At 54.8% G+C, this 19,547-nt stretch overlaps 2 protein-coding genes and 7 non-coding genes across 9 annotated transcripts in view; 8 read left to right on the forward strand and 1 right to left on the reverse strand.

Moving 5' to 3' along the window:
* LASP1 (LIM and SH3 protein 1) overlaps positions 1-8,376 on the reverse strand; it is a 34,356-nt gene extending 25,980 nt beyond the window's left edge. The window contains exons 1-2 of the mRNA XM_069877243.1: positions 8,239-8,376; positions 3,025-3,119 (exon numbers count right to left, since the gene is read on the reverse strand). Coding sequence (XP_069733344.1) covers positions 3,025-3,119; positions 8,239-8,307 — 164 coding nt within the window. The 5' untranslated portion in view covers positions 8,308-8,376. The remainder of the gene's footprint in view (positions 1-3,024; positions 3,120-8,238) is intronic.
* A 166-nt stretch (positions 8,377-8,542) lies between these two features.
* On the forward strand, positions 8,543-8,614 carry TRNAC-GCA (transfer RNA cysteine (anticodon GCA)). The gene has a single exon. It is a non-coding gene; the product is annotated as a tRNA-Cys (tRNA).
* Positions 8,615-12,115: 3,501 nt separating this feature from the next.
* On the forward strand, positions 12,116-12,187 carry TRNAC-GCA (transfer RNA cysteine (anticodon GCA)). The gene has a single exon. It is a non-coding gene; the product is annotated as a tRNA-Cys (tRNA).
* Positions 12,188-12,564: 377 nt separating this feature from the next.
* RPL23 (ribosomal protein L23) lies at positions 12,565-14,905 on the forward strand. The gene is made up of 5 exons (XM_069876760.1): positions 12,565-12,684; positions 13,165-13,248; positions 13,520-13,648; positions 14,449-14,562; positions 14,778-14,905. The coding sequence occupies exons 1-5, from the start codon at positions 12,672-12,674 to the stop codon at positions 14,858-14,860; spliced, it is 423 nt and encodes a 140-aa protein (XP_069732861.1). The 5' UTR covers positions 12,565-12,671; the 3' UTR covers positions 14,861-14,905.
* LOC138731414 (small nucleolar RNA SNORA21) lies at positions 14,084-14,216 on the forward strand. Its single transcript, XR_011339164.1, has one exon. It is a non-coding gene; the product is annotated as a small nucleolar RNA SNORA21 (small nucleolar RNA).
* A 1,384-nt stretch (positions 14,906-16,289) lies between the features above and the next one.
* TRNAC-GCA (transfer RNA cysteine (anticodon GCA)) lies at positions 16,290-16,361 on the forward strand. The gene has a single exon. It is a non-coding gene; the product is annotated as a tRNA-Cys (tRNA).
* A 614-nt stretch (positions 16,362-16,975) lies between these two features.
* Positions 16,976-17,047, forward strand: TRNAC-GCA (transfer RNA cysteine (anticodon GCA)). Its single transcript has one exon. It is a non-coding gene; the product is annotated as a tRNA-Cys (tRNA).
* Positions 17,048-17,530: 483 nt separating this feature from the next.
* On the forward strand, positions 17,531-17,602 carry TRNAC-GCA (transfer RNA cysteine (anticodon GCA)). Its single transcript has one exon. It is a non-coding gene; the product is annotated as a tRNA-Cys (tRNA).
* A 516-nt stretch (positions 17,603-18,118) lies between these two features.
* Positions 18,119-18,190, forward strand: TRNAC-GCA (transfer RNA cysteine (anticodon GCA)). The gene has a single exon. It is a non-coding gene; the product is annotated as a tRNA-Cys (tRNA).
* Positions 18,191-19,547: the final 1,357 nt, after the last annotated feature.

Here is a 19,547-nt window from a genome sequence, read left to right on the forward strand (position 1 = left end):
TTTGCCCACGATACTGCTCCTTCTCAGAAAAAGAGAGGACTTTTAAGGTTGGAAAAGGTCTCCAAGATCAAGTCCAGCCACCAACACTAACATGCCTACTAAATCTTATCTCCTCACCTCAACACAGCTCCACACCCAGGTGTACACCACCTTCTCTCTCCACCTCAAGCAGCCGCGCTGCCCAGTGATGTCTCTGAAGACGCTGACTCCCCAGACCAACTATCCAGCTTTGAACTCTCAGACAGGATTTTCCAGGCATAGATTTGTGCTGCACACCGAGCCACAGCCAAGCTGCCAGTCACCAGGGCTACCTGGAAGGAAGGGACCAGCATCCTGCAGGTACCACCTCCATATGGGAATCACAGCTAAAGGACACAGCCCCATCCCTCAGCCTCAGCACAGAACTATTACCCCTTCAGCACAACAAATAAGAAGTTAAAGCCTATACATAATGTATATTTGGGAGCAGTTGGTCCCCTCACACTTGCAGCTCAGCCCTCCCCATCTTCACGTGCAGAAGGCTCAGGCTTCACCTGAGCATCTCCCTTCCTACACTTCCACCTCTTAGTCCAAAGGTCTCATGTACAGAGATGAGCCCAGCCTTACATTCTGCTTCCAGTGAGCAACCAGTCACCCCAGTAACCAGCTGAAGTCAGAAGCGGAACAGCAAGGAGGGTGGAGACGGTCGCATCTGCCAACAAGCAAGTTCCCGACACCGATGGGCAGCGGAGGGCAGAGCGAACCAGGCACCTTCTTGAAAGGCTCCACACAGAGTTATTGCTGGGGTAATGTCAGATAGGGAGGAAGCCCAGCCCTCTTCCTCCTGCTCTCTTGAAGAAAGACTCAGGAATTTGGCAGGAGGCCACGGCTCAAACAGAGGAGACCCTGTGCCGAGGCATGTTCAGAAAAGCAGCCTCTTCTCTGCCAGGATAAAGGTTGCTTTTCCAGCCCCTTCTTGGAGGACAGGAGATGTTGTCCCTTAACTCCAACACCAGCCAGAGCAGCTCGGAAAGGGGGGCTCCTGTCCTTGCCCCAGGCACATTCACCTTGCCTGGATGGTTCTTCCTCCCCAGGATAGTCCAGGGTCGCCACACGCTCCAGATACAGGGACAGCAGTGAGAAGGAACCAAATCCTGAAGCTTCCCTTCACCCCACACCTGAGCATTGCAACCCCACAGCCTCCACCCCAGCAAACAAGGGGTTGGCAGCTGCTGGAGGTTTTCTTGCATGCCAGCAGTTCTCCTTTGCTCCCACTTCCCTTCTCTTTAAGCGCAGCTGAGCAAAGCAGGAAGAACAAAGCGTTTAACACAGGTTTGTGGGCACAGCTCTGAACAGCCAGGGTTGCCCTGAAGTAAAGGCAAGGCAGGCAGCTGCCTCTTCTGCAGGGAGGTTGTTAAAGGGTTAAGACAGCAAGGCAGCATCAAAGGGAGCTTTGGAGCAGAGGGGGTTGAGAAACTGAGATGGGTCGAGGTTTCGCAGACTCCTTGGAATCTCAGGAATTTCCCATTATTATCCCACTTCCCTTCCAGCAGCCTGGAGAGAGGGAGCAAGACCAGGACCCCAGGCAGAAGCATCAGAAGAGAGCCCAGCCCAGCCCTGGGTGCCAGGCAAGGGTGTCCACGATCCAGAAAAGAAGGACCCTATGGAGAGCTCAGGGTCTCATCTCCTACAGCTCCCCACAAAGCAAGGTCTAGAGGTCAGATCCCAGGCTGGTTGGACCACTCCGCAGTAGGTTTGGAGACCTGCACAGTCCAAGAACAAGTATCCCTCTAAATCAACAGCTCATCCAGCCTCAGATCACCAATTTCACCCTGTGCTGCTCCAGTACTCCAAGAAGTTCCCCATTTCACTTCAGAAGCTGGAGCTCTAGTAGAGGTGGTGGCCCCATACAACAAGATAACCTGAAATGATGAGGCACTGGCCCAGGTTGCCCAGAAAACCCATGGATACCTGGAGGTGTTCAAAGCCAGGTTGGATGAGGCTTTGAATAAACAGATCCAGTGCAAGGTGTCCCTGCCCAGAGCAGAAAGTTGGAACTCAATGGGCTTTGAGGTCCCTTCCAACCCAAACCATGATTCTGCTTCTCACATGATTCCCATCCTGCATTTCAGGTGAGATCCTAGGACACAACCATCACCAGCCAAGACCTAAACACCTACGGGTCTCATCCCAGCTCAGAGTTTTGATCGCTTTGGACAAATCCCAATGGATATCTGACATCAGCAATAACCAACCTACAGAAGAGCTGCAGAAGCAGGAGGCTTTTGCTGAGGCACCAAACAGCTGATGGCCTCTACTGCTTCTCCTTTCTACTGGTCTTAGACATCAATAAGGCAATAATCATCTCAGAAGGATGATGGCAGGATTAATGTTTCTAAAGCACTCCGTGAATGGTCCGTGCGAGCCAAGTGCTAAGCAGCATTATATTAACAGTTCTTAAAAAGAAAATTGGATAACGTATAAGAAACCACTACAAAAAGAAAAAATCTTATTGCAAAGCTGCTTTATAGACATTAAGAAACATGACAGGTATGTAGAGCTCAGCGCTTCCCTACGGACTGAGCAGGGATAGTGTTCATTATGCATCAGCAGAGCCCAGAAAGCTGGGAACAATTAAAGGTCCTTCTTGACAAGAAGAAATGCAGCTTGGAAGACCCAGACAAGCAACTCGAGCTGTGGTCCAGGCAGCTGCCCTCGTTCTACCTGTATTTGAATTTTGAATTACAGCCTGTCTGTATTTGAATTTTATCCACATTTAGTCTGTCCAGGCTGCAACTGGAGAGCAGCCACCCCAGCAGCTCCCAGTTAAGCCAGGAAAACACTGTTTTAACACCAGCATTAACCGGGCTGTGTGAACCCTTTAGTTAGGGCATCACAGGTACTCCCAGAAAATGCTGCCGAGCAGCAGGGAAAGGCAGTTTTGGCAGAGGTCAGGGTGCCCCACACCCCCGACTTCACAAAGTGAGGACCAGTTCTTGAGAGGATGGTCCTGCACATCCTACAGCAACGAAAGCAAAGACTTACGCATTGCAATACGGCTTCTTCTCGTAGCCCTTGTAGTTTTTCATGTTTAGGGTCATCTTGCAGGTCTCGCAGTGGAAACATGCTTTATGCCAGAACTGGAAACAGAGATGAGAGAAACATTAACACCAGTGACTCGCAAAACAGGGCCACGTCCCGCTAGAATCGTACAACTCGAACTCAGCAGCTCCTCCAGCCTAGAGGGGTCAGTGATTGCATCCATAATCCTGCAAAACCTAGAGAACAGACCATATTCTTGCTAGTTTAGGACACAATCGATTCCCTCCCCAACCCTTCCAGTGCATCTTATCTCAACAGGGCAGCAGCGTTTGTGATTTGCATTGTAGCAGCACCTTGGTCCCCATCACCAGGAATTCATTGGGCTTGGACAAATACAGAGCAGAAGAAGCCTCCTCTTCCACAGGAGGCTTCTCAACACAACCCTGTGAGCATGGAGACCATCAACAGAGTTAACAGCTGGGGTTTGCAGTCTTCAGAGAGGTTGGTTTAGGGTTTTTTTTTTTGCTGATGTTAGCCAAGAGATAGCCAGAAGAGCAGGTCAGGTAAGGCTGCGCAGACACCAAGCCAGGGAGACACAGAGAAAGGTTCTCGTGAGAAGCAGACAGTCCAGACACCACAGATCTCGCCCTTCTGCCTGCAACTCCCGTGGCCAACCCCCACAAACCCAACAGCCCAGAGGATGCAGGATTGCCCCACGCACACCTTGGTCCCCCTCTGTGCATGGTGGAGCTGCCAGGAGCTATGAATGCTCTTGCCAGAGCTGCATCCCAACGCAGAATCATAGAATCACCAGGGTGGAAGAGACCCACCGGGTCACTGAGTCAAAGAAGAGGAGCCGCCAGCCTGGGTGAAGGGAGTTTTTGTATCCTCTCCCCACGACTCTCACATCAGCAGCCTCCAAGATGACCCCCCCACAACCCTTCTCCTTTAAAGCAGCGAGGCACGGGCAGGGTCAAGGTTGATCCAGACTCCCCAGAATTCAGATCAGTACTCTACATTATGGCTTGCAACACCTAATGAACTCGAAGTTAATGGGCACAAGTGGCTTTCTAGGCTGGAAGAAGACCTAAGAGAACAGCTCGGAGCTGCTGCTGCTAAGCAATCGTGCAGTTCCACCCCCGACACACCAAGGTTGATGCCCTGCTGGTCACCAGGGACCACGCTCCGTGCTTCCCCTGGCATCCTTGGCCATCAGGGTCTGGTGTGACATCCCAAGGACCAGACCAGGCATGGCAGAAAGGAAATCACAGGCAGGAGCTGAGGTGATGCAGCTCAACAGGGAAAGTGGAGCCTGAAGCGATGCCTTTCCTCACTCCAGGCAAGGCAGAGCTGCCCTGCTCAGCTCAAACCCCCTCCCCTTCAGCAGGCACAGCTCAAACCACCCAGCATCACCTGCAAAACCAGCCGAAAGCTGCAACAACAACTCACAACACCGAGGAGATCACAGTCGGTGTGACACCCAGGACTCCGCGCCAGGCACACACCATGCAGCGAACAAACCCCAGGAGAAGGGCTGGTGCTGGTTGCTATGATTTCCACCCTCAAGCTTTAAATAAGTCATTTCCACCGCTGCAACTCCTGGCTCAGCCTGTGTTCCTGCCAGCAAAAGCCAAGCCTAAGCCCTTGTGCCTCCTACCCCCAGGTACCACACCCTGGTGCGCAAACACGGCTGCAGCTCTACCAGCCTGTGACTCAGCCCAAAAGGACAATTCGCCTCCTTTCAGTTGCTCACAGCAACATATTTGTTCTTTTCCTCTAGTTACGAGTTCCTCCAGAGCTCGCTGCTTGCTTCTTTCTGCCAACACCCTCGTTCGCATCCAGCCTGCAGGGGATTATTCCCCCCTTTCCAGCTTCCAGACACTAAGGACAGATGGACAGCTGAGTCCTGAGGTCTTCAGGCATCTCAGAAGTTACAGCCTTCCAGCTGAGTTCCTGCCACGTTAGAGGTAATTAATGGACCTCTCCACGCTGCAATAGCTGTGCACAAATACCAGAAATGCCACTATAAATATGTGGAGCTGAACTGACAGCCAACGTGACCTCAGAGCCTCTGCCTCTAAGGAAAACGCGGGCTCCCAAGAGCCAGGGAGGATCTGGGAAGGCCAGCTGTCCCCCTGCCCGCAGCAGCTCCCACAACAAGCACAGAAGGGATGCTCTTCTCCCCCAGCCAGAGAGCGATTCATGCATGTTCCTGCCTCAGATCGCATCAGGCATCGTTCAGCAGAGGTGTTGCTGTCCCGTGGCTGCTGGGAAGGACTCGAGCAGACCCAGAAAGCACCATCCCTACAGAGATCTCCCCGTCTTGCTGCCTCTGAACTCTGCATTATCACTGATGGTATTGATGCTGGATCCAGGAATCTAAGCCAGCACTAAAGGAGGGCTGGAAGACAAAACTGACACGGGGGACCAGCAATTATCTAGGCTTCCAGCAGCGCTACCGCTCACCCTCCTGCACGGCTGCAGAGAAAGAGGGCAGCTTTCAAATAGGTTTTTGGAGAAGCGTTAATGCCTCTGCTTGACAATTCTGAGCTTGAAGTGCTCCAAACACCTGGAGCTGATCTCTGGTACAACTCCACGAGAAGCACGCTGGCTGCAGCCCAGCAGAGACAGAGCCCTTTCAGCAACTTCGCCACTTGCAGCAGATGAGATCTGGGGAGAGAGCTCAGTCCATGTTGGTGTAGCCGTTTACAGCTCGTGCTACGGCTGCACAACATCCCTGTGCCAAGCAAAGCTGCTGCTCCACACTGAGGAGTAAGCATAGCTTGACTCTCATGGGTTAGAAGACAACAGAAGGAGGCTCCTTGGGCTGAAGGGAAATCCTTGCTACATTTAATGCACTGTAACAGCTCATTGTAACCTCTACTCGTGTTAAAAAGTCATCTTGCATCATAGAACCATGGAATAGCTTGGGTTGGAAGGGACCTCAAAGCCCATCCAGTTCCAACCCCCCTGTGATGGGCAGGGACACCTCCCACTGGATCCAGTTGCTCCAAGCCCCATCCAACCTGGCCTTGAACACCTTCAGGTATGGAGCAGCCACAGCTTCCCTGGACAACCTGTTCCAGGGCCTCATGACTCTCATAGGGAAGAAATTCCTCCTTACGTCTAGTCTACATTTGCCTCTCTCCACTTTATCCCCATTGCCCCTCGTCCTATCACTCCAAGCCTTTGTGAACAGCCCCTCCTCAGCTTTCTTGTAGCCCCTTCAGGTACCAGAAGGTCTCTCTAAGGTCTCCTTGGAGCCTTCTCTTCTGGAGGCTGAAAAACCCCCAACTCTCTCAGCTTTACGTGGGTTCAGAGGTTGCAGCTGCAACCGCCAACCCCCGCGACACCAGCGCAGGAGATGTCACTTCCACAGCGGAAGCCGGCCCCGTCACCCAGCACCTTATCTGGAGCAGTGGTGGGGACGGCTAGGGGAAGGGACACCACCCATTTCCCCCAGCCCCAGCAGGGCATTCACCTTTCGCAAGGGGACAACATGAAAAACGAAGGCGCAGAACTCAGAGTCCCAGCCGAGCTGGGGGTCTCCGCTAAAGCCTGATGAGGCTGCAAGTTTCCCCCTCATCGCTGTAAATCTCAGAAGGGAAACAGACTTTCCTGATCTCACTGTGGGGAGAAAGCCAAGCACATCTGCTCGTCAACACACCAAAAGCTCGCACGCTTCTCCTCCCGACAGCCCTTCAGCGCTGCGGTTCAGCCCCAGCGCTTATGCAAACATTGTCAGAGCTGCCCTTTCGACTTTGCTCTGGGTTGGGTGAAAACAGGGGAACGGCCACTCTATAAAAACCTTCTCAGGCAGGAGGTGACCCTGCCCATGGCTCAGGGGTGGAACTGGATGGGCTTCGACGCTCCTGAGCCGAACCGTTTCATATAGGACTGGTAGGACTTGATGATGCGATGGGTCTTTTCCAACCTGGTGATTCTATGATTGTACAATTCTGTACTTTTATGGGAAGTGGGGAGGCTCTTCCAGCCTCACCAGCCAAAAACCCCAGGAAAAAAACCCCAGGGAGTTTGCTGAGGGGAGTTGTTTGATCAAGGGCTGACTGCTAGCAAGATAAAGTTATCCAGACCCCTAGAAGTAGGGGATGATGCCGGCAGCCTCCTGCCTGCTCCCAAATAACCAGGATTGGGAGTCTTGGGATGCACTTGGGGTGCCCCCACAGCAACACCCCCTGCCAGCTCAGCAGAGCCCCAAGGTTTGAGGTGCTGAGGGACACGATTTAGTATTTGATAGGAATAGGTGGACTCGATGATCCGGTGGGTCTCTTCCAACCTGGTGATTCTGTGATTTGCTGCACAGGGGGAAGCGATGGGTCGCGTCCCAGCTCCCCTTCCAGTTATCCCCAAGCTGGAGGCCAGCGCGGGCTCCAGAAACCAGAGCCACTTCCCTGCTCCCAGCAACCCAGCTGGTCCCTGGAACACAGGGCTGATAGTTCAGCTTCCAGCCGTTCCCGGCTTCAGGAAGAAACATCATCTGCTAAAAATGCGAGCAACAGGGTCTGCTGAAGCTCAGGAATGCCGCTGCCCAGCTCGGCACATTCTTGAAGTTACTTTTTTTAGTCCCTAAACTGCTCGTCCCAGAAGCCTGGAAGAAGAGGGGGAGGAGAGCAGCTCGGTTAGCTCCAGAGAGAACCCCATGGGAGCAGGGGATGGGGACAGCAGCATCACCTCCTCCCCCAGACCTCAGCTCCAGCTCCAAGGAGCTCGGGAGCTCCGGTTTTGATGGGAAACCAGCGAAAGAAGACGCTGAAAGCTCTTGCAGAGCACGTTAAGGCAGCACAGACGACAAAGCCTGGAGTCTGGAACAGGGAAGCATCAATTGGGATAGAAAGGGGGGGGGGGGGGGGGGTAAGAAAGCTGGGCTAATGCAAACCAGATGAGGCTCCCAGCTTCAAGAAAAGCGTTAACTGCTGCTTTCCAACTGCCTCCACAAGCACCAGGCTGCAGCTTAGGCTTTTCCTCTATGGAAAAAGGATCCCAGCCCCATCCCAGGGAGCCGCCACCCCCGCTCCCACGGAGTTGGGAGGAGCGTGGGGGCCAATTCAAGGGGTCCCACAGCAAGAAGACCCCAAAACCCCACACGTCCAACGCTAAAAACTCCCCAAACCCCCTCAAAAAAATCCACCAGGGATGCGCAGCTTGAAAACTCGCCCCTAGGAGAGCTCCCAACACCCCCCCACACTCGAAACTCACCTTATCCAAGCAGTTCACCTTCTCGGTGGGATAAACGATCTTCCCGCAGCGGGCACAGTTGGGATTCATGGCTCGGGATTCACCGGGGTGGGTGAAACCCCCTCCCTCCCGCAGCCACCTCAGCGTCTGCCTCACCGCCCGGGCTCCCGCCTCTCTAAATAGCGGGAGGGGGGGGGGGGGGGCGGAGCGAGCACGTCCACGTCCACCTCCCACCCCCCCCCCATTTCCCCCACGCGTGCGCAGCCCCCGCCGCTCGCCTGGGGGCGCTGTAGAACGAGGCCGGTGCGGGGTTCTCCTAGCGCGCGGGGGTATAGCTCAGTGGTAGAGCATTTGACTGCAGATCAAGAGGTCCCTGGTTCAAATCCGGGTGCCCCCTCGCTGGTGTCTTTTCTGTTTTAATTCTTTTTTTTTTTTTACTCGGCGCGGGTCAGAGCCGGCAGATGATTCTCTCGCTGTGTTTGGCAGCGGTGAAGGCGCGTGGCTCAGTTTTAGGCCTCTCGCTGTAAGAATCATAGAATCAAAAGGTTGGAAGAGACCCACTGGATCATGGAGTCCACCCGTCCCTTAAACCCCTCCAGGGAAGGGGACTCAACCCCCTCCCTGGGCAGCCTCTGCCAGTGCCCAGTGACCCTTTCCATGAAATATTTTTTCCTAATGTCCAGCCTGACCCTCCCCTGGTGGAGCTTGAGGCCATTCCCTCTCGTCCTGTCCCCTGTCCCTTGGGAGAAGAGCCCAGCTCCCCTTCTCTCCACAACCTCCTCTCAGGGAGTTGGAGAGAGCAATGAGGCCTCCCCTCAGCCTCCTCTTCTCCAGGCTAAACACCCCCAGCTCTCTCAGCTGTTCCTCAGAATATTTTGGGTTAGAAGGGACCTTAAAGATCATCTAGTTCCAACCCCCCTGCTGTTCTAGGTCACCTCCCACTAGATCAGGCTGCTCAAGCCCCATCCAACCCAGCCCTGAGCACCTCCAGGGATGGGGCAGCCACAACTTCTGTGGGCAACTTGTTCTAGAGCCTCAACCACCCTCATTGTGAAGGAATTCTTCCTTATGTCTAGTCTAAATCTGCCCCTCTACCAGTTTATACCCATTGCTCCTTGTCCTATCACTACAAGCCTTTGTAAACAGCCCCTCCCCAGCTTTCTTCTGGTTCCTCCAGGCACTCGAAGGTCTCCTCGGAGCCTTCTCTTCTCCACCCTGAACCCCAAGCCCCATCCAAGGGGTTCCAGGCCAGGTTGGATGGGGCTTGGAGCCCCTGATCCAGTGGGAGGTGTCCCTGCCCAGGGCAGGGATGGAACTGATTGGGCTTTTGAGGTCTTTTCCAACCCAAACCATCCCCCGATTCCGTCATTCCATGAAAATCCAGGTAGGGGACCCGCATGGGTGAGAGGCAGCAACCCTCATCTTGATGCAGGGTTTTTCCAAAACCGATTCCCAACGTGGTTTCAAATTTTAGCTTAACTGTATTAAAATACATTGTGAGCAGCTCAGCTCGACCTCAGCGAGGTGGCCCCAGCCCCATGGGATCACACAGCCCTGGTTCATCTGAATTTTGATGGGAATGGTTGGACTCGATGATCCGGTGGGTCTCTTCCAACCTGGTTATTCTATGATTCTATGATTCTATGAATTTTTCCTGCAGGACAGGCCCTTCCACCTGGACACGTGGCGAGTCAGGTGGGCAGTGTCGATTTGGGTTATTACGTTACAAAAGACTCGGTAAGAACATTAATTCCATTTCTATCAGGAGGTAACAACACCTTAATTCTTTTCCAGAGCCTGTTAGAAAAGAACCAGGCTCAGCAATCGCTATTTGCAGGCTTTAATAAAGCACACCCACATCAAACGAGGCTGCGCTCAGCTCTCTTCCCTCTTATTCATTTCAGGATGCGGCTTAAAATTGGCTTCCTTCATTTTAAAAGCAGCTTATCTGATTCTCTCACAAAGGCGCCCACTCCTTCCCTTTCTGATCACCTCACCCAACACTTCCCAGCCCCCCGAAACCCTCCCTCCCACCCTTTCCTGGCCCATCGCAGCTTAAAATAAGACGAGCTTTTCTGCTTATCCAGCTCTTTGGGATGTGGTGGGTGGTTTTTCCTCTCTTGGCTCGGGAGATGCTGCTGGGGGAGGGAGGCTCCTCGTCACCCAGACGTCGTCGTCGTGGGTGCAAACCGCCGTTCAGCTTCCCCGGGGGCAGCCGAGGCCATCGCTCCGCCGAGGCTCAGCTCACCGTGCAGATTTTCTTTCTCTTGTTTCTTTTCCTGAGCTGCACCGTGTCTGCAACCTGAAGCATCCATCCCCTCAGTTGGGTTCACCCCACAACCTGGCCCGGTGATTTTGCAGGGATGAAGGATGCGAGCTGACATCCCAGGATGAGCCAAGCAGCATCGTGTTTCCATACATCAACATCGTTATGCGGGAAAACGCTTCGGTGCTTGTCTCTCATTAGCTCCAAACCACGATTTTACTGTTAGCGGTTGATTTTACAGCCGTGAAACGACAAGAGACTTCTTTGCTTTGTGGAGTTATTATCTCAATGATACATTTCTCATGATTTGCTTTCAAGCTGCCAAGCAGAGGAGCAGGCAGGTGGAATATTACAAGCAGCAGCGCTTGTGCTTTCCTTCTGAAATCAGATTGAAGGAATCCCTGAGTAAATAAAAAAAGGTTTCTTGCTACCGGGCAAAAACCTCTTTCACTTTGTGGTTAAACTACGCTGGAATTTGCCGAATTACGAGGGCTAGAAAATCCACATGGAGGCAAAACGCACAGGAGGGCAATTCCTGCTGATGACACGGAGAGATCCATTTCTTGCTTTGCTATAAGGAGCACGGTGAGAGATGCAGCCGCTCTCCTGATGCAGCCGCTCCCAGCAGCATCCGTGGGCACGAATTGGCTGCTTGGAAGTGGTTTTCCCCAGCCTGGAATTGCTGCTTTCACTCCTATTTCTCTGCTAACGTTCTCAGCCATGGAATTCTAGCGGGGTGGGGTGGGAAAGGCTCTTCGGAGCTCACCCAGTCCAAGCCCTGCTAGAGCGGGGGCACCTCCAGCAGTGGCCCAGGAGCACATCCAGGTGGGTTTGGATCTCTCTGGAGAAGGACACTCCACACCTCCCTGGGCAGCAGTTCCAGCGTTCCATCACTTGCACAGGAGAGACCAGTTTGTGCCCGGTGCCCCTTGTTTGGGCACCACCGAGCAGAGGCTGCCCTCTTCTCCTGCCCCACACCCTTATTATCAGCATTGACGATCATGGTTGGACTCGATGATCATAGAATCATAGAATCACCAGGTTGGAAGAGACCCATCGGATCATTGAGTCCAACCATTCCCATCAATCACTAACCCATGTCCCTCAGCACCTCGTCCACCCAGCCCTTAAACCCCTCCAGGGAAGGGGACTCAATCCCCTCCCTGGGCAGCTTGTTCCAGTGCCCAATGACCCTTTCCATGAAATATTTTTTCCTGATGTCCATCCTGACCCTCCCCTGGTGGAGCTTGAGGCCATTCCCTCTCGTCCTGTCCCCCGTCCCTTGGGAGAAGAGCCCAGCTCCCTCCTCTCCACAACCTCCTCTCAGGGAGTTGGAGAGAGCAACGAGGTCTCCCCTCAGCCTCCTCTTCTCCAGGTGAGTCTTTCCCAACCTGGTGACTCTATGATTCTACGAGCAGCATCGATCGTTATTCATCTGCACCTGCGGGATCCACTCTCCTCCTCCTCCTCTCCAGGCTGAACAACCCCAGCTCTCCAGGTCCCTCCCAGTCCCTCCTGGTCGTGGTGCGGTGCCAGTAGGACAGGACCATTCTCCCCAGTCCCTCCCAGTCCCTCCCAGTCCCTGTTTACCGCAGGCTCCATGGAGTAAGGACCACACCACTCTCACCAAGTGGGGGTATAGCTCAGTGGTAGAGCATTTGACTGCAGATCAAGAGGTCCCCGGTTCAAATCCGGGTGCCCCCTTCTTTTAACTTTCCCCTCTCCGCTTTTATTTTTATTTTTATCCCCCTGTCCCCCAAACGCTAAATTGCCCAAAGAAGAATTTTCGCCCCAAATTACCCCCGGCGGGGACCGGTACTAAAGCGCTGCCGGTAGCCCGGGCCACACTCATTCCCAGGCTTACGGAGCCGGGGAGCCGCTCCCCTCCCTCCCACCGTCGCTAGGAGCGGAGGTGCCGTTCCCCGCCCCTCCTGTTGCAGCCGGTACCGGGGATGCTGTTCCCATCCCCACCCCCCCAACGCCGTCGCCGGTACCGGGGGCGCCGCTCCCCGCCGCCTCTAGAGGGCGCCGGAGCTCCCCCCTACACCCGCATCACGTGACTCCCGCCTCCCGGGAGGAGTGGGCGGGGCAACCGCGTCTCCCACATCACGTGACTCTTCCTCCCACGTGACCCGCCCCCCCAATATCCCGGCGTGCCCCGCGCGCCGCCTTCTCTTCCGGCGCCAAGATGTCGAAGCGAGGTGAGGTGGCCCTGGGGCGGGGGGGGCGGCAGGATCCGGCTCCATCCGCCTCCCTCCGGGGTCCCGCGGCCGGGAACGCCCGCCTCGCTGCGAGGGGGGGGCCTGGCGGAGCGGGGGGGCCGGGGAAGGTTGGGGAGGGGGGCGTTAGTGGAACGGGAGGCCCCGGCGAAGATGGCGGGGGGGGTAGTGGAACGGGAAGCCCTGGGGAAGATGGCGGCGGCGTTAGTGGAACGGGAGGGCCTGGGGAAGGTTGGGGGGGGGCGTTAGTGGAACGGGAGGCCCCGGGGAAGGTTGGGGGGGCGTTAGTGGAACGGGAGGCCCCAGGGAAGGTTGGGTGGGGGGGTTAGTGGAACGGGAGGCCTGCAAAGCGGGGAGGTTGGTGGACTAGAGAGGCTGGTATCACAGCCCGGGGTCAGGCCGGTTCACCAGAGCCGCTTTGTGCACCCTCACCGGCTTCTTAATCGTCGTCTCGACCCGCAGGACGTGGTGGTTCCTCCGGTGCCAAGTTCCGCATCTCCCTCGGTCTCCCGGTGGGAGCCGTGATCAACTGTGCGGACAACACAGGTGAGCGTGGCCGCCGCCGCCGTGTCTCGCCCACCGGGGCCTGAGGAGGAGCCGCCCGTGGTAACGCAGAGGGCGACCGGCTGCGGAACGAGTTCGTAAAAACCAGTTTTCATTTCCAAAGCTCTTTTGTGTTGGGTCTGTGGTTGAGGGAGGAGGCGGCAGCAGCATTGCTCCTGGGTGATGGGACAGCCTAGGCTGCTCCTGTGGGTTGGGATTTGAGGAGAGAAGCGTCTTCCTGGACAACCTGCTTGATGCTCGTGTCTCTCTGCAGGTGCTAAGAACCTGTACATCATCTCCGTGAAGGGCATCAAGGGGCGCCTGAACCGGCTGCCGGCGGCGGGCGTGGGCGACATGGTGATGGCGACCGTCAAAAAGGGCAAACCGGAGCTGAGGAAGAAGGGTGAGTGAGGAGAGGAGCGGCGAGTCCTGCGGGGGAGAGGCAGCTGTCAAAAGGGGGAACAGTTCCTCCTCAGTCCCATGTGGAAGGTTGGGCAGCGGATCTGCCGGTACTGAAAGGGGCTTCTGGCAAGCTGGGAAGGGGCTCTGGATCAGGGAGTGCAGGGAGAGGACAAGGGGGAACAGTTTGCAGCTGAAAGAGGGGAGATTGAGATGAGACCTGAGGAAGAAATGTTCCCCTGTGAGGGTGGGGAGGCTTTGGACTAGGGGAGTGGTGGCTGCCCCATCCCTGGAGGGGTTCAAGGCCAGGTTGGATGGGGCTTGGAGCAGTTAGATGCAGTAGAAGGTGTCCTTGCCCACGGCAGAGGGTGGAACTGGACTGAAATCTGTTCCAACCCAAATCATTCCATGATTCTGGGATCTCTGGAGTGTTGCCTCCACCCTTCTGTAAAGCACTCGCAGGGTCTGTGTGCAGTGGCTCGGTGAGTTGTCGCGGAAGGGCAGAGCAAAGGCATCACTTTTGGGTGAAGTGGCAGCTTGTGCTGTTGATTTCAATCAGTGGTGCGACATTCTGCCTTGGAAACAACGTTTGGCTGCTGCTGTGGCCAGGAAAGGAGGAATTCTGGGTGAATATTGTCTGCGAATTGATGATGCCTTTCGAAATAAAGGTGGGGAAGTGGAAGAACAAGGAATTTACCAAGTGTAGGTGCAGCCCTAGGTCTAACAGGGTTGGTTTTAAGTTACCACTGGCTATAAATCGCCGTTTCTCTTTGTGATTCCCAAGCTTTTGGTTTCTCGTTGCAGTCCATCCAGCAGTGGTGATCCGGCAGCGGAAATCGTACCGGAGGAAAGACGGAGTGTTCCTTTATTTTGAAGATAACGCAGGAGTGATAGTCAATAATAAAGGGGAAATGAAAGGTATGAACAAGGATCTGGTTGCAGTGGTCAAAAGGGGAGCACGGAGAGGGGTGGTGGGGTGGCAGTGCTCACTAGAGGCTCTGCTTTCCTGGGAAAAAGGATCTGGATTCTTGTGTGAGCGCAATCAGACTGAGCTTGTGCTTGTATAAAACACTTCCCTGAACTATCTGTGTACCTGCTCGGTCCTCACACGCTGTCCTTTCCTCCTCTTCCAGGCTCTGCAATCACGGGCCCTGTGGCTAAGGAATGTGCGGATCTGTGGCCCAGGATAGCCTCCAACGCGGGAAGCATTGCGTAGATGCGCTCTGCTCCAGAGGGATCCAATAAAATTCCTTGTACCAAAGACGCGGTGTTTGTCTTGCCAAAGCACCTGCCTCTGCCTGCGGGACAGCGTTGTGATGAGGGAGGTTTCCTGGGGAATCTCTGTACAGAACTAGCTTGGTGGATGGATACTTCTGCAGGAAAATGGTATTTTTTTGGAGTCGAGTATCCAATCCAGAGTCTCTTCCAGGCTGGTTCTTGTACTGCTGGAAAACATCAGGATGGGGATTGCACTGGAGTGACTTAAACTTTAAAGTTTAGGCTGAACTGATCCCATTTAGAGACTGGGGGCGTGATAGAGTTGCAAGAAGGGAGATTGAGATGAGATCTTAAGGAAGAAATGTTCCCCTGTGAGGGTGGGGAGGCCCAGGTTGCCCAGAGCAGGGGTGGCTGCCCCATCCCTGGAGGGGTTCAAGGCCAGGTTGGATGGGGCTTGGAGCCCCTGATCCTGTGGGAGGTGTCCCTGCCCATGGCAGGAGTGGGATTGGATGGGCTTTAAAGGTTCTTTTCAATCCAAACCATCCCATTATTCTATTGAATGTTTTAACTGCTTGCTGATAGCAGTCTCACTGGGGGTGGGAATGCTGCTGATCTGTAGCAGGAGCTGCAGGAGCCTGTTCTGGACAGGGAGCAATGAAGGTTTCTTGCCTCATGTTGAGGAGCCAGGAGGACACCACAGCCTGGAGCTCCTGGCTGAAGCAAATGCTCTGTTGGGTGCTGCTGGTGTGTAAAATAGAGGAAATCTGAACTTTGGGAATCAGAGTTGGGAGGTACAGCTGTGCAAGAGCTCCTGGTGCTCTGTGAAGATGCTTGTGCTGTTCCTCTTTGGCTGAAGCAGAGCTAGGGATTCTTTGATTGCTTCCTGGTCCTCCTGAGCAAGTACCTAGGCTCACAAGCGAAAAGAGGGTGACTTCGTCCTGGATGTGGTGCTCTTGGTGCCCTGTAGTGCTCAGGCTCACCTGACGCGTGTGCTGCTGGGGTTGTGGGGTGGGAAATGAGGGGCTGCCCCCTGGACCCCAGGCTGCTGGGCTCGCCTCAGTCTGCAAGGCACAAAGCTGTTCCTGCTGCACGCTTCACTTTTCCTGTGGAGATTTCTGAGATGCTTCCATGCTTCTCCCTAATGTTCTCAGTGGAGAGTAGAGGGAGTGGAGGAAGGAGGATGGTGAGGGGGGCAAAGCCTCTGGTGTAGCTGCACAAACCCGGGTGACAATAGATGAGAGCACCAGGGCCTTGCAGAGGTTTGTAAAGCATCAATGGTTGTGATTCCTGGTGGCCCAGTAACCAGGATCTGCTCTGCGGGGTCTGGAGAGTGGGAGAGGCAGCAGTGCAGGAGCACAAGGACTCGGATGGGATGGAGCTGCCTGGTCCCTGTCCCCAAGGAGCTGAAGGCAGCACTGGGGACTCGTGGGGGCATAGCTCAGGGGCAGAGCATTTGACTGCAGATCAAGAGGTCCCCGGTTCAAATCCGGGTGCCCCCTCCCTTTTTCCCCTCCCCTCAGCGAGGAGGAGCTCTCCAGTTCAATGCCTTTCCCTGTCTCCCAGTAGAGCCTCATTTGGAAGCTTCGGAAGTGGAGGTGAGATGAGCAGACAGCAAGAAGGCTGAAGAAGCAGCTCCTGGTTGGGTTGGGATTGGTGATACGGGGCTCAGTTTTGTTGAACATCTTCATCCATGGCCTGGCTGACCCGGTGGAGGCCGTGCTGCTACTCAGAGAGACCTGGACAGGGCAGAGAGGAACCTCACGGAGCTCAACAAGGTGAACCGATAGGATCTGCTCAGCTTCCTCTCCAAAGGATTCTTTTTCACTTTACAGCTGGAGCTCAAAGAGTCCGGAGTAGTTGCTGTGTTGAGCTCCCACTCGCCAAAAGGGAAGGGACTGCTGCTGGGAGAGGACACAGAGCCAGGGAGGAGCTGGTAAATAAGGCTGGGAGGCAGTGTTTGCTGTGTCAGAGCGCAGGTGCTGGGGGTCTGTGCGCTGGCACTTCAGGCTTGGGAGTTGTGCAGCAGGACGTGGTTCCTGTGGAACAGAAAAGGCTTGGATTGAGGAGGAATAGGCTTGGAATGCTGTTAGCTGGGACGTTGGTTTGTCAGTAAGGGGGTATAGCTCAGTGGTAGAGCATTTGACTGCAGATCAAGAGGTCCCTGGTTCAACTCCAGGTGCCCCCTCCCTTTTCCATCTTTTTATCCAGAAAAATTCACTGTGGAGCTCTCTGGTTCATTGCTTTGCTCACGGGCTCCATCGTCTGCTTTTATTGGCTTATGGGGAGAGGGAAAGCAGGATTCTCAGGAGGGAAGAGGCCACTCAGCGGGTGTTGGTGAGGCAGGTGAGGAGCTGTTCATGCTCATCTGCTTGTTGTGCCTGGAGTGTTCATCTCTGAGCTCGGTTGCTCAAGGTGCTGAGTCCCCAATTGTCACAAAACACAGGGGCTGTGCAGGTTAGGACCGGCTGCTTCCTGCCTGTGTGTACTTGTTTCTGCTCTAGATCCTGTTGTATTTACATTGATGATAATCAATCCTATTTAACTCCCTATACGGCCTTGGGATGGTACATGAAGGGCCACAGGGCTCTGCCTGTACAAGAATCTCATCAGTGGACATAAAAACTTAGCTCTTTATATTATATAGTCTTTAAGGATAGTCTTTCATCCAGGGGGTATAGCTCAGTGGTAGAGCATTTGACTGCAGATCAAGAGGTCCCTGGTTCAACTCCAGGTGCCCCCTCCCTTTTCCCTTCTTTTTATCCAGAAAACGTCGCTTTGGAGCTCTCTGTTTCGATGCTTTTCCCACAAACTGTTTGTAAGCTCCGTCTTGTTTATATTGGGTTCTGGGGAGAGGGAAAGTCGTGGATTCCCTGGTTCAGCTCCAGGTGCCCCCTCTCCCCTTCTCCTTCCACCTCCATTTCCAGCCTTTCCCTCACGAAGCAGAGGGAGAGCTCCCTGTGGGGCGTGGGAGCATTTGCTGTGCTCGGAGCTTGGTTGCTCAGGATGCTGAGTTTCTCACCATCAGGAACCACAGGGGCTGCGAAGGGCGTTAGCGACTTCTCCCTGCCTGTGCGCGTTCTCTCTGTTCTCAACTCTTTGTCGTAATCCTATTTATGATCATTTATCCTATCTATCTCCCTGGACGGCCTGCGGCCGGCACGCAGAGCTGTGAAGGGCTCTGTCTGTAAAGGAATCTCATCAGAGGACAGCAAAACCTGTCTCCCTATAGAAATGCTTTGAAGAAGGTGCTGTGCAAGGGGGTATAGCTCAGTGGTAGAGCATTTGACTGCAGATCAAGAGGTCCCTGGTTCAACTCCAGGTGCCCCCTCTCAGGCTGCTTTTTCACCTTTTTCTCTGAGATTGGGGAGAGGTGCTGACACCTCTGAGCTCCGGACGTCAGCTGCAACCTCCTGCCATGCATGGAGAGACTCCCCTCTCCCTCTTTCCTGCATGGGGTAGGTACGTGGGCACGAGCTGGCTCAGCAAAGCTGCTGCTGCTCTCATTGATGCTGTAATTGCGTTGATTACACGTTAACTAGCGTGTGTAATTAACGCCTCTCTAGAGGTGATGCCTGTGGCTTCAGCTTCTGAGGGACTCGGGGCTTCCTTGCTGCTGCGGCTGCCCCGGGGCTCGAACCCGCGACCCCCAGGCCGGCAGCCGAAGGCGCTGCCCCTCAGCTGCGGCCGCGCGGGGGGCGCGGGGGGGGGGCGAGGGCGCGGGGTGGGAGGCGGTGGCGCCTCGGCTCTGCGCTGGGCCGGGACCTGGAGACCCCGGGTTCGAACCCCAACCCCGCTGCGCTCTGAGCGTCACTGCTGCTCTGCACCCTGACCCTTTGGATTCTAATAAAAGACTATTGAGATCATCAATTAGAGAATTATGGGATGCTTTGGGCTGGAACATCAAAGCCCACCCAGCTCCACCCCCTGCCCTGGGCAGGGACACCTCCCACTGGATCTGGTTGCTCCAAGCCCCATCCAACCTGGCCTTGAACCCCTCCAGGGATGGGGCAGCTGCCACTTCTGACATTGATACCTAACTCTCTGTCCACTACTGAATGGCAGCTGTAAGTACCTCACCTGCCTGCCTTTTAGGTCCCTTTTAGAATCATAGAATCACTAGGTTAGAAAGGACCCACTGGATCATGAAGTCCAACCATTCCCATCAATCACTAACCCATGTCCCTCAGCGCCTCGTCCACCCGTCCCTTAAACCCCTCCAGGGAAGGGGACTCAACTCCCTCCCTGGGCAGCCTCTGCCACTGCCCAATGACTCATGAAATATTTTTTCCTGACGTATGTTTTCCTTTTACATACAGACTCCACCACTGTCCTGGGCAGCCTCTGCCAGTTCCTGACAACCCTTTCAAGGAAGAAATTTTTCCCAATTCCCAGTCCTGGTGCAGCTTGAGGCCGTTTCCTCTCGTCCTAACTCTTGTTACCTGGGAGGAGCCCAGCACCCACCTCATCACAACCTCCACTCCAGGAGCTGCGGAAAGCGATGAGGTCTCCCCTCAGCCTCCTCTTCTCCGGGCTAAACACCCTCACGTCCCTCAGCCGCTCCCAGAACCCTTGTGCTCCAGCCTCTCAATATCCTTCTTGCAGTGAGGGCCTTAAAACTGACTCCAGCATTCGAGGTGCGGCCTCACCAGCGCCGAGCGCGAGGCGACGATCCCTTCCCTGCTCCT

Source organism: Phaenicophaeus curvirostris, chromosome 26, assembly GCF_032191515.1.
Source record: "Phaenicophaeus curvirostris isolate KB17595 chromosome 26, BPBGC_Pcur_1.0, whole genome shotgun sequence".
NCBI lineage: Eukaryota > Metazoa > Chordata > Aves > Cuculiformes > Cuculidae > Phaenicophaeus > Phaenicophaeus curvirostris.

Excerpts from the sequence above, each read along its gene's own strand:
- RPL23 (XM_069876760.1), top strand. Across the intron at positions 13,249-13,519 it reads CAACTGTGCGGACAACACAG|GTGCTAAGAACCTGTACATC; the intron begins GTGAGCGTGGCC and ends GTCTCTCTGCAG. Across the intron at positions 14,563-14,777 it reads TAATAAAGGGGAAATGAAAG|GCTCTGCAATCACGGGCCCT; the intron begins GTATGAACAAGG and ends CTCCTCTTCCAG.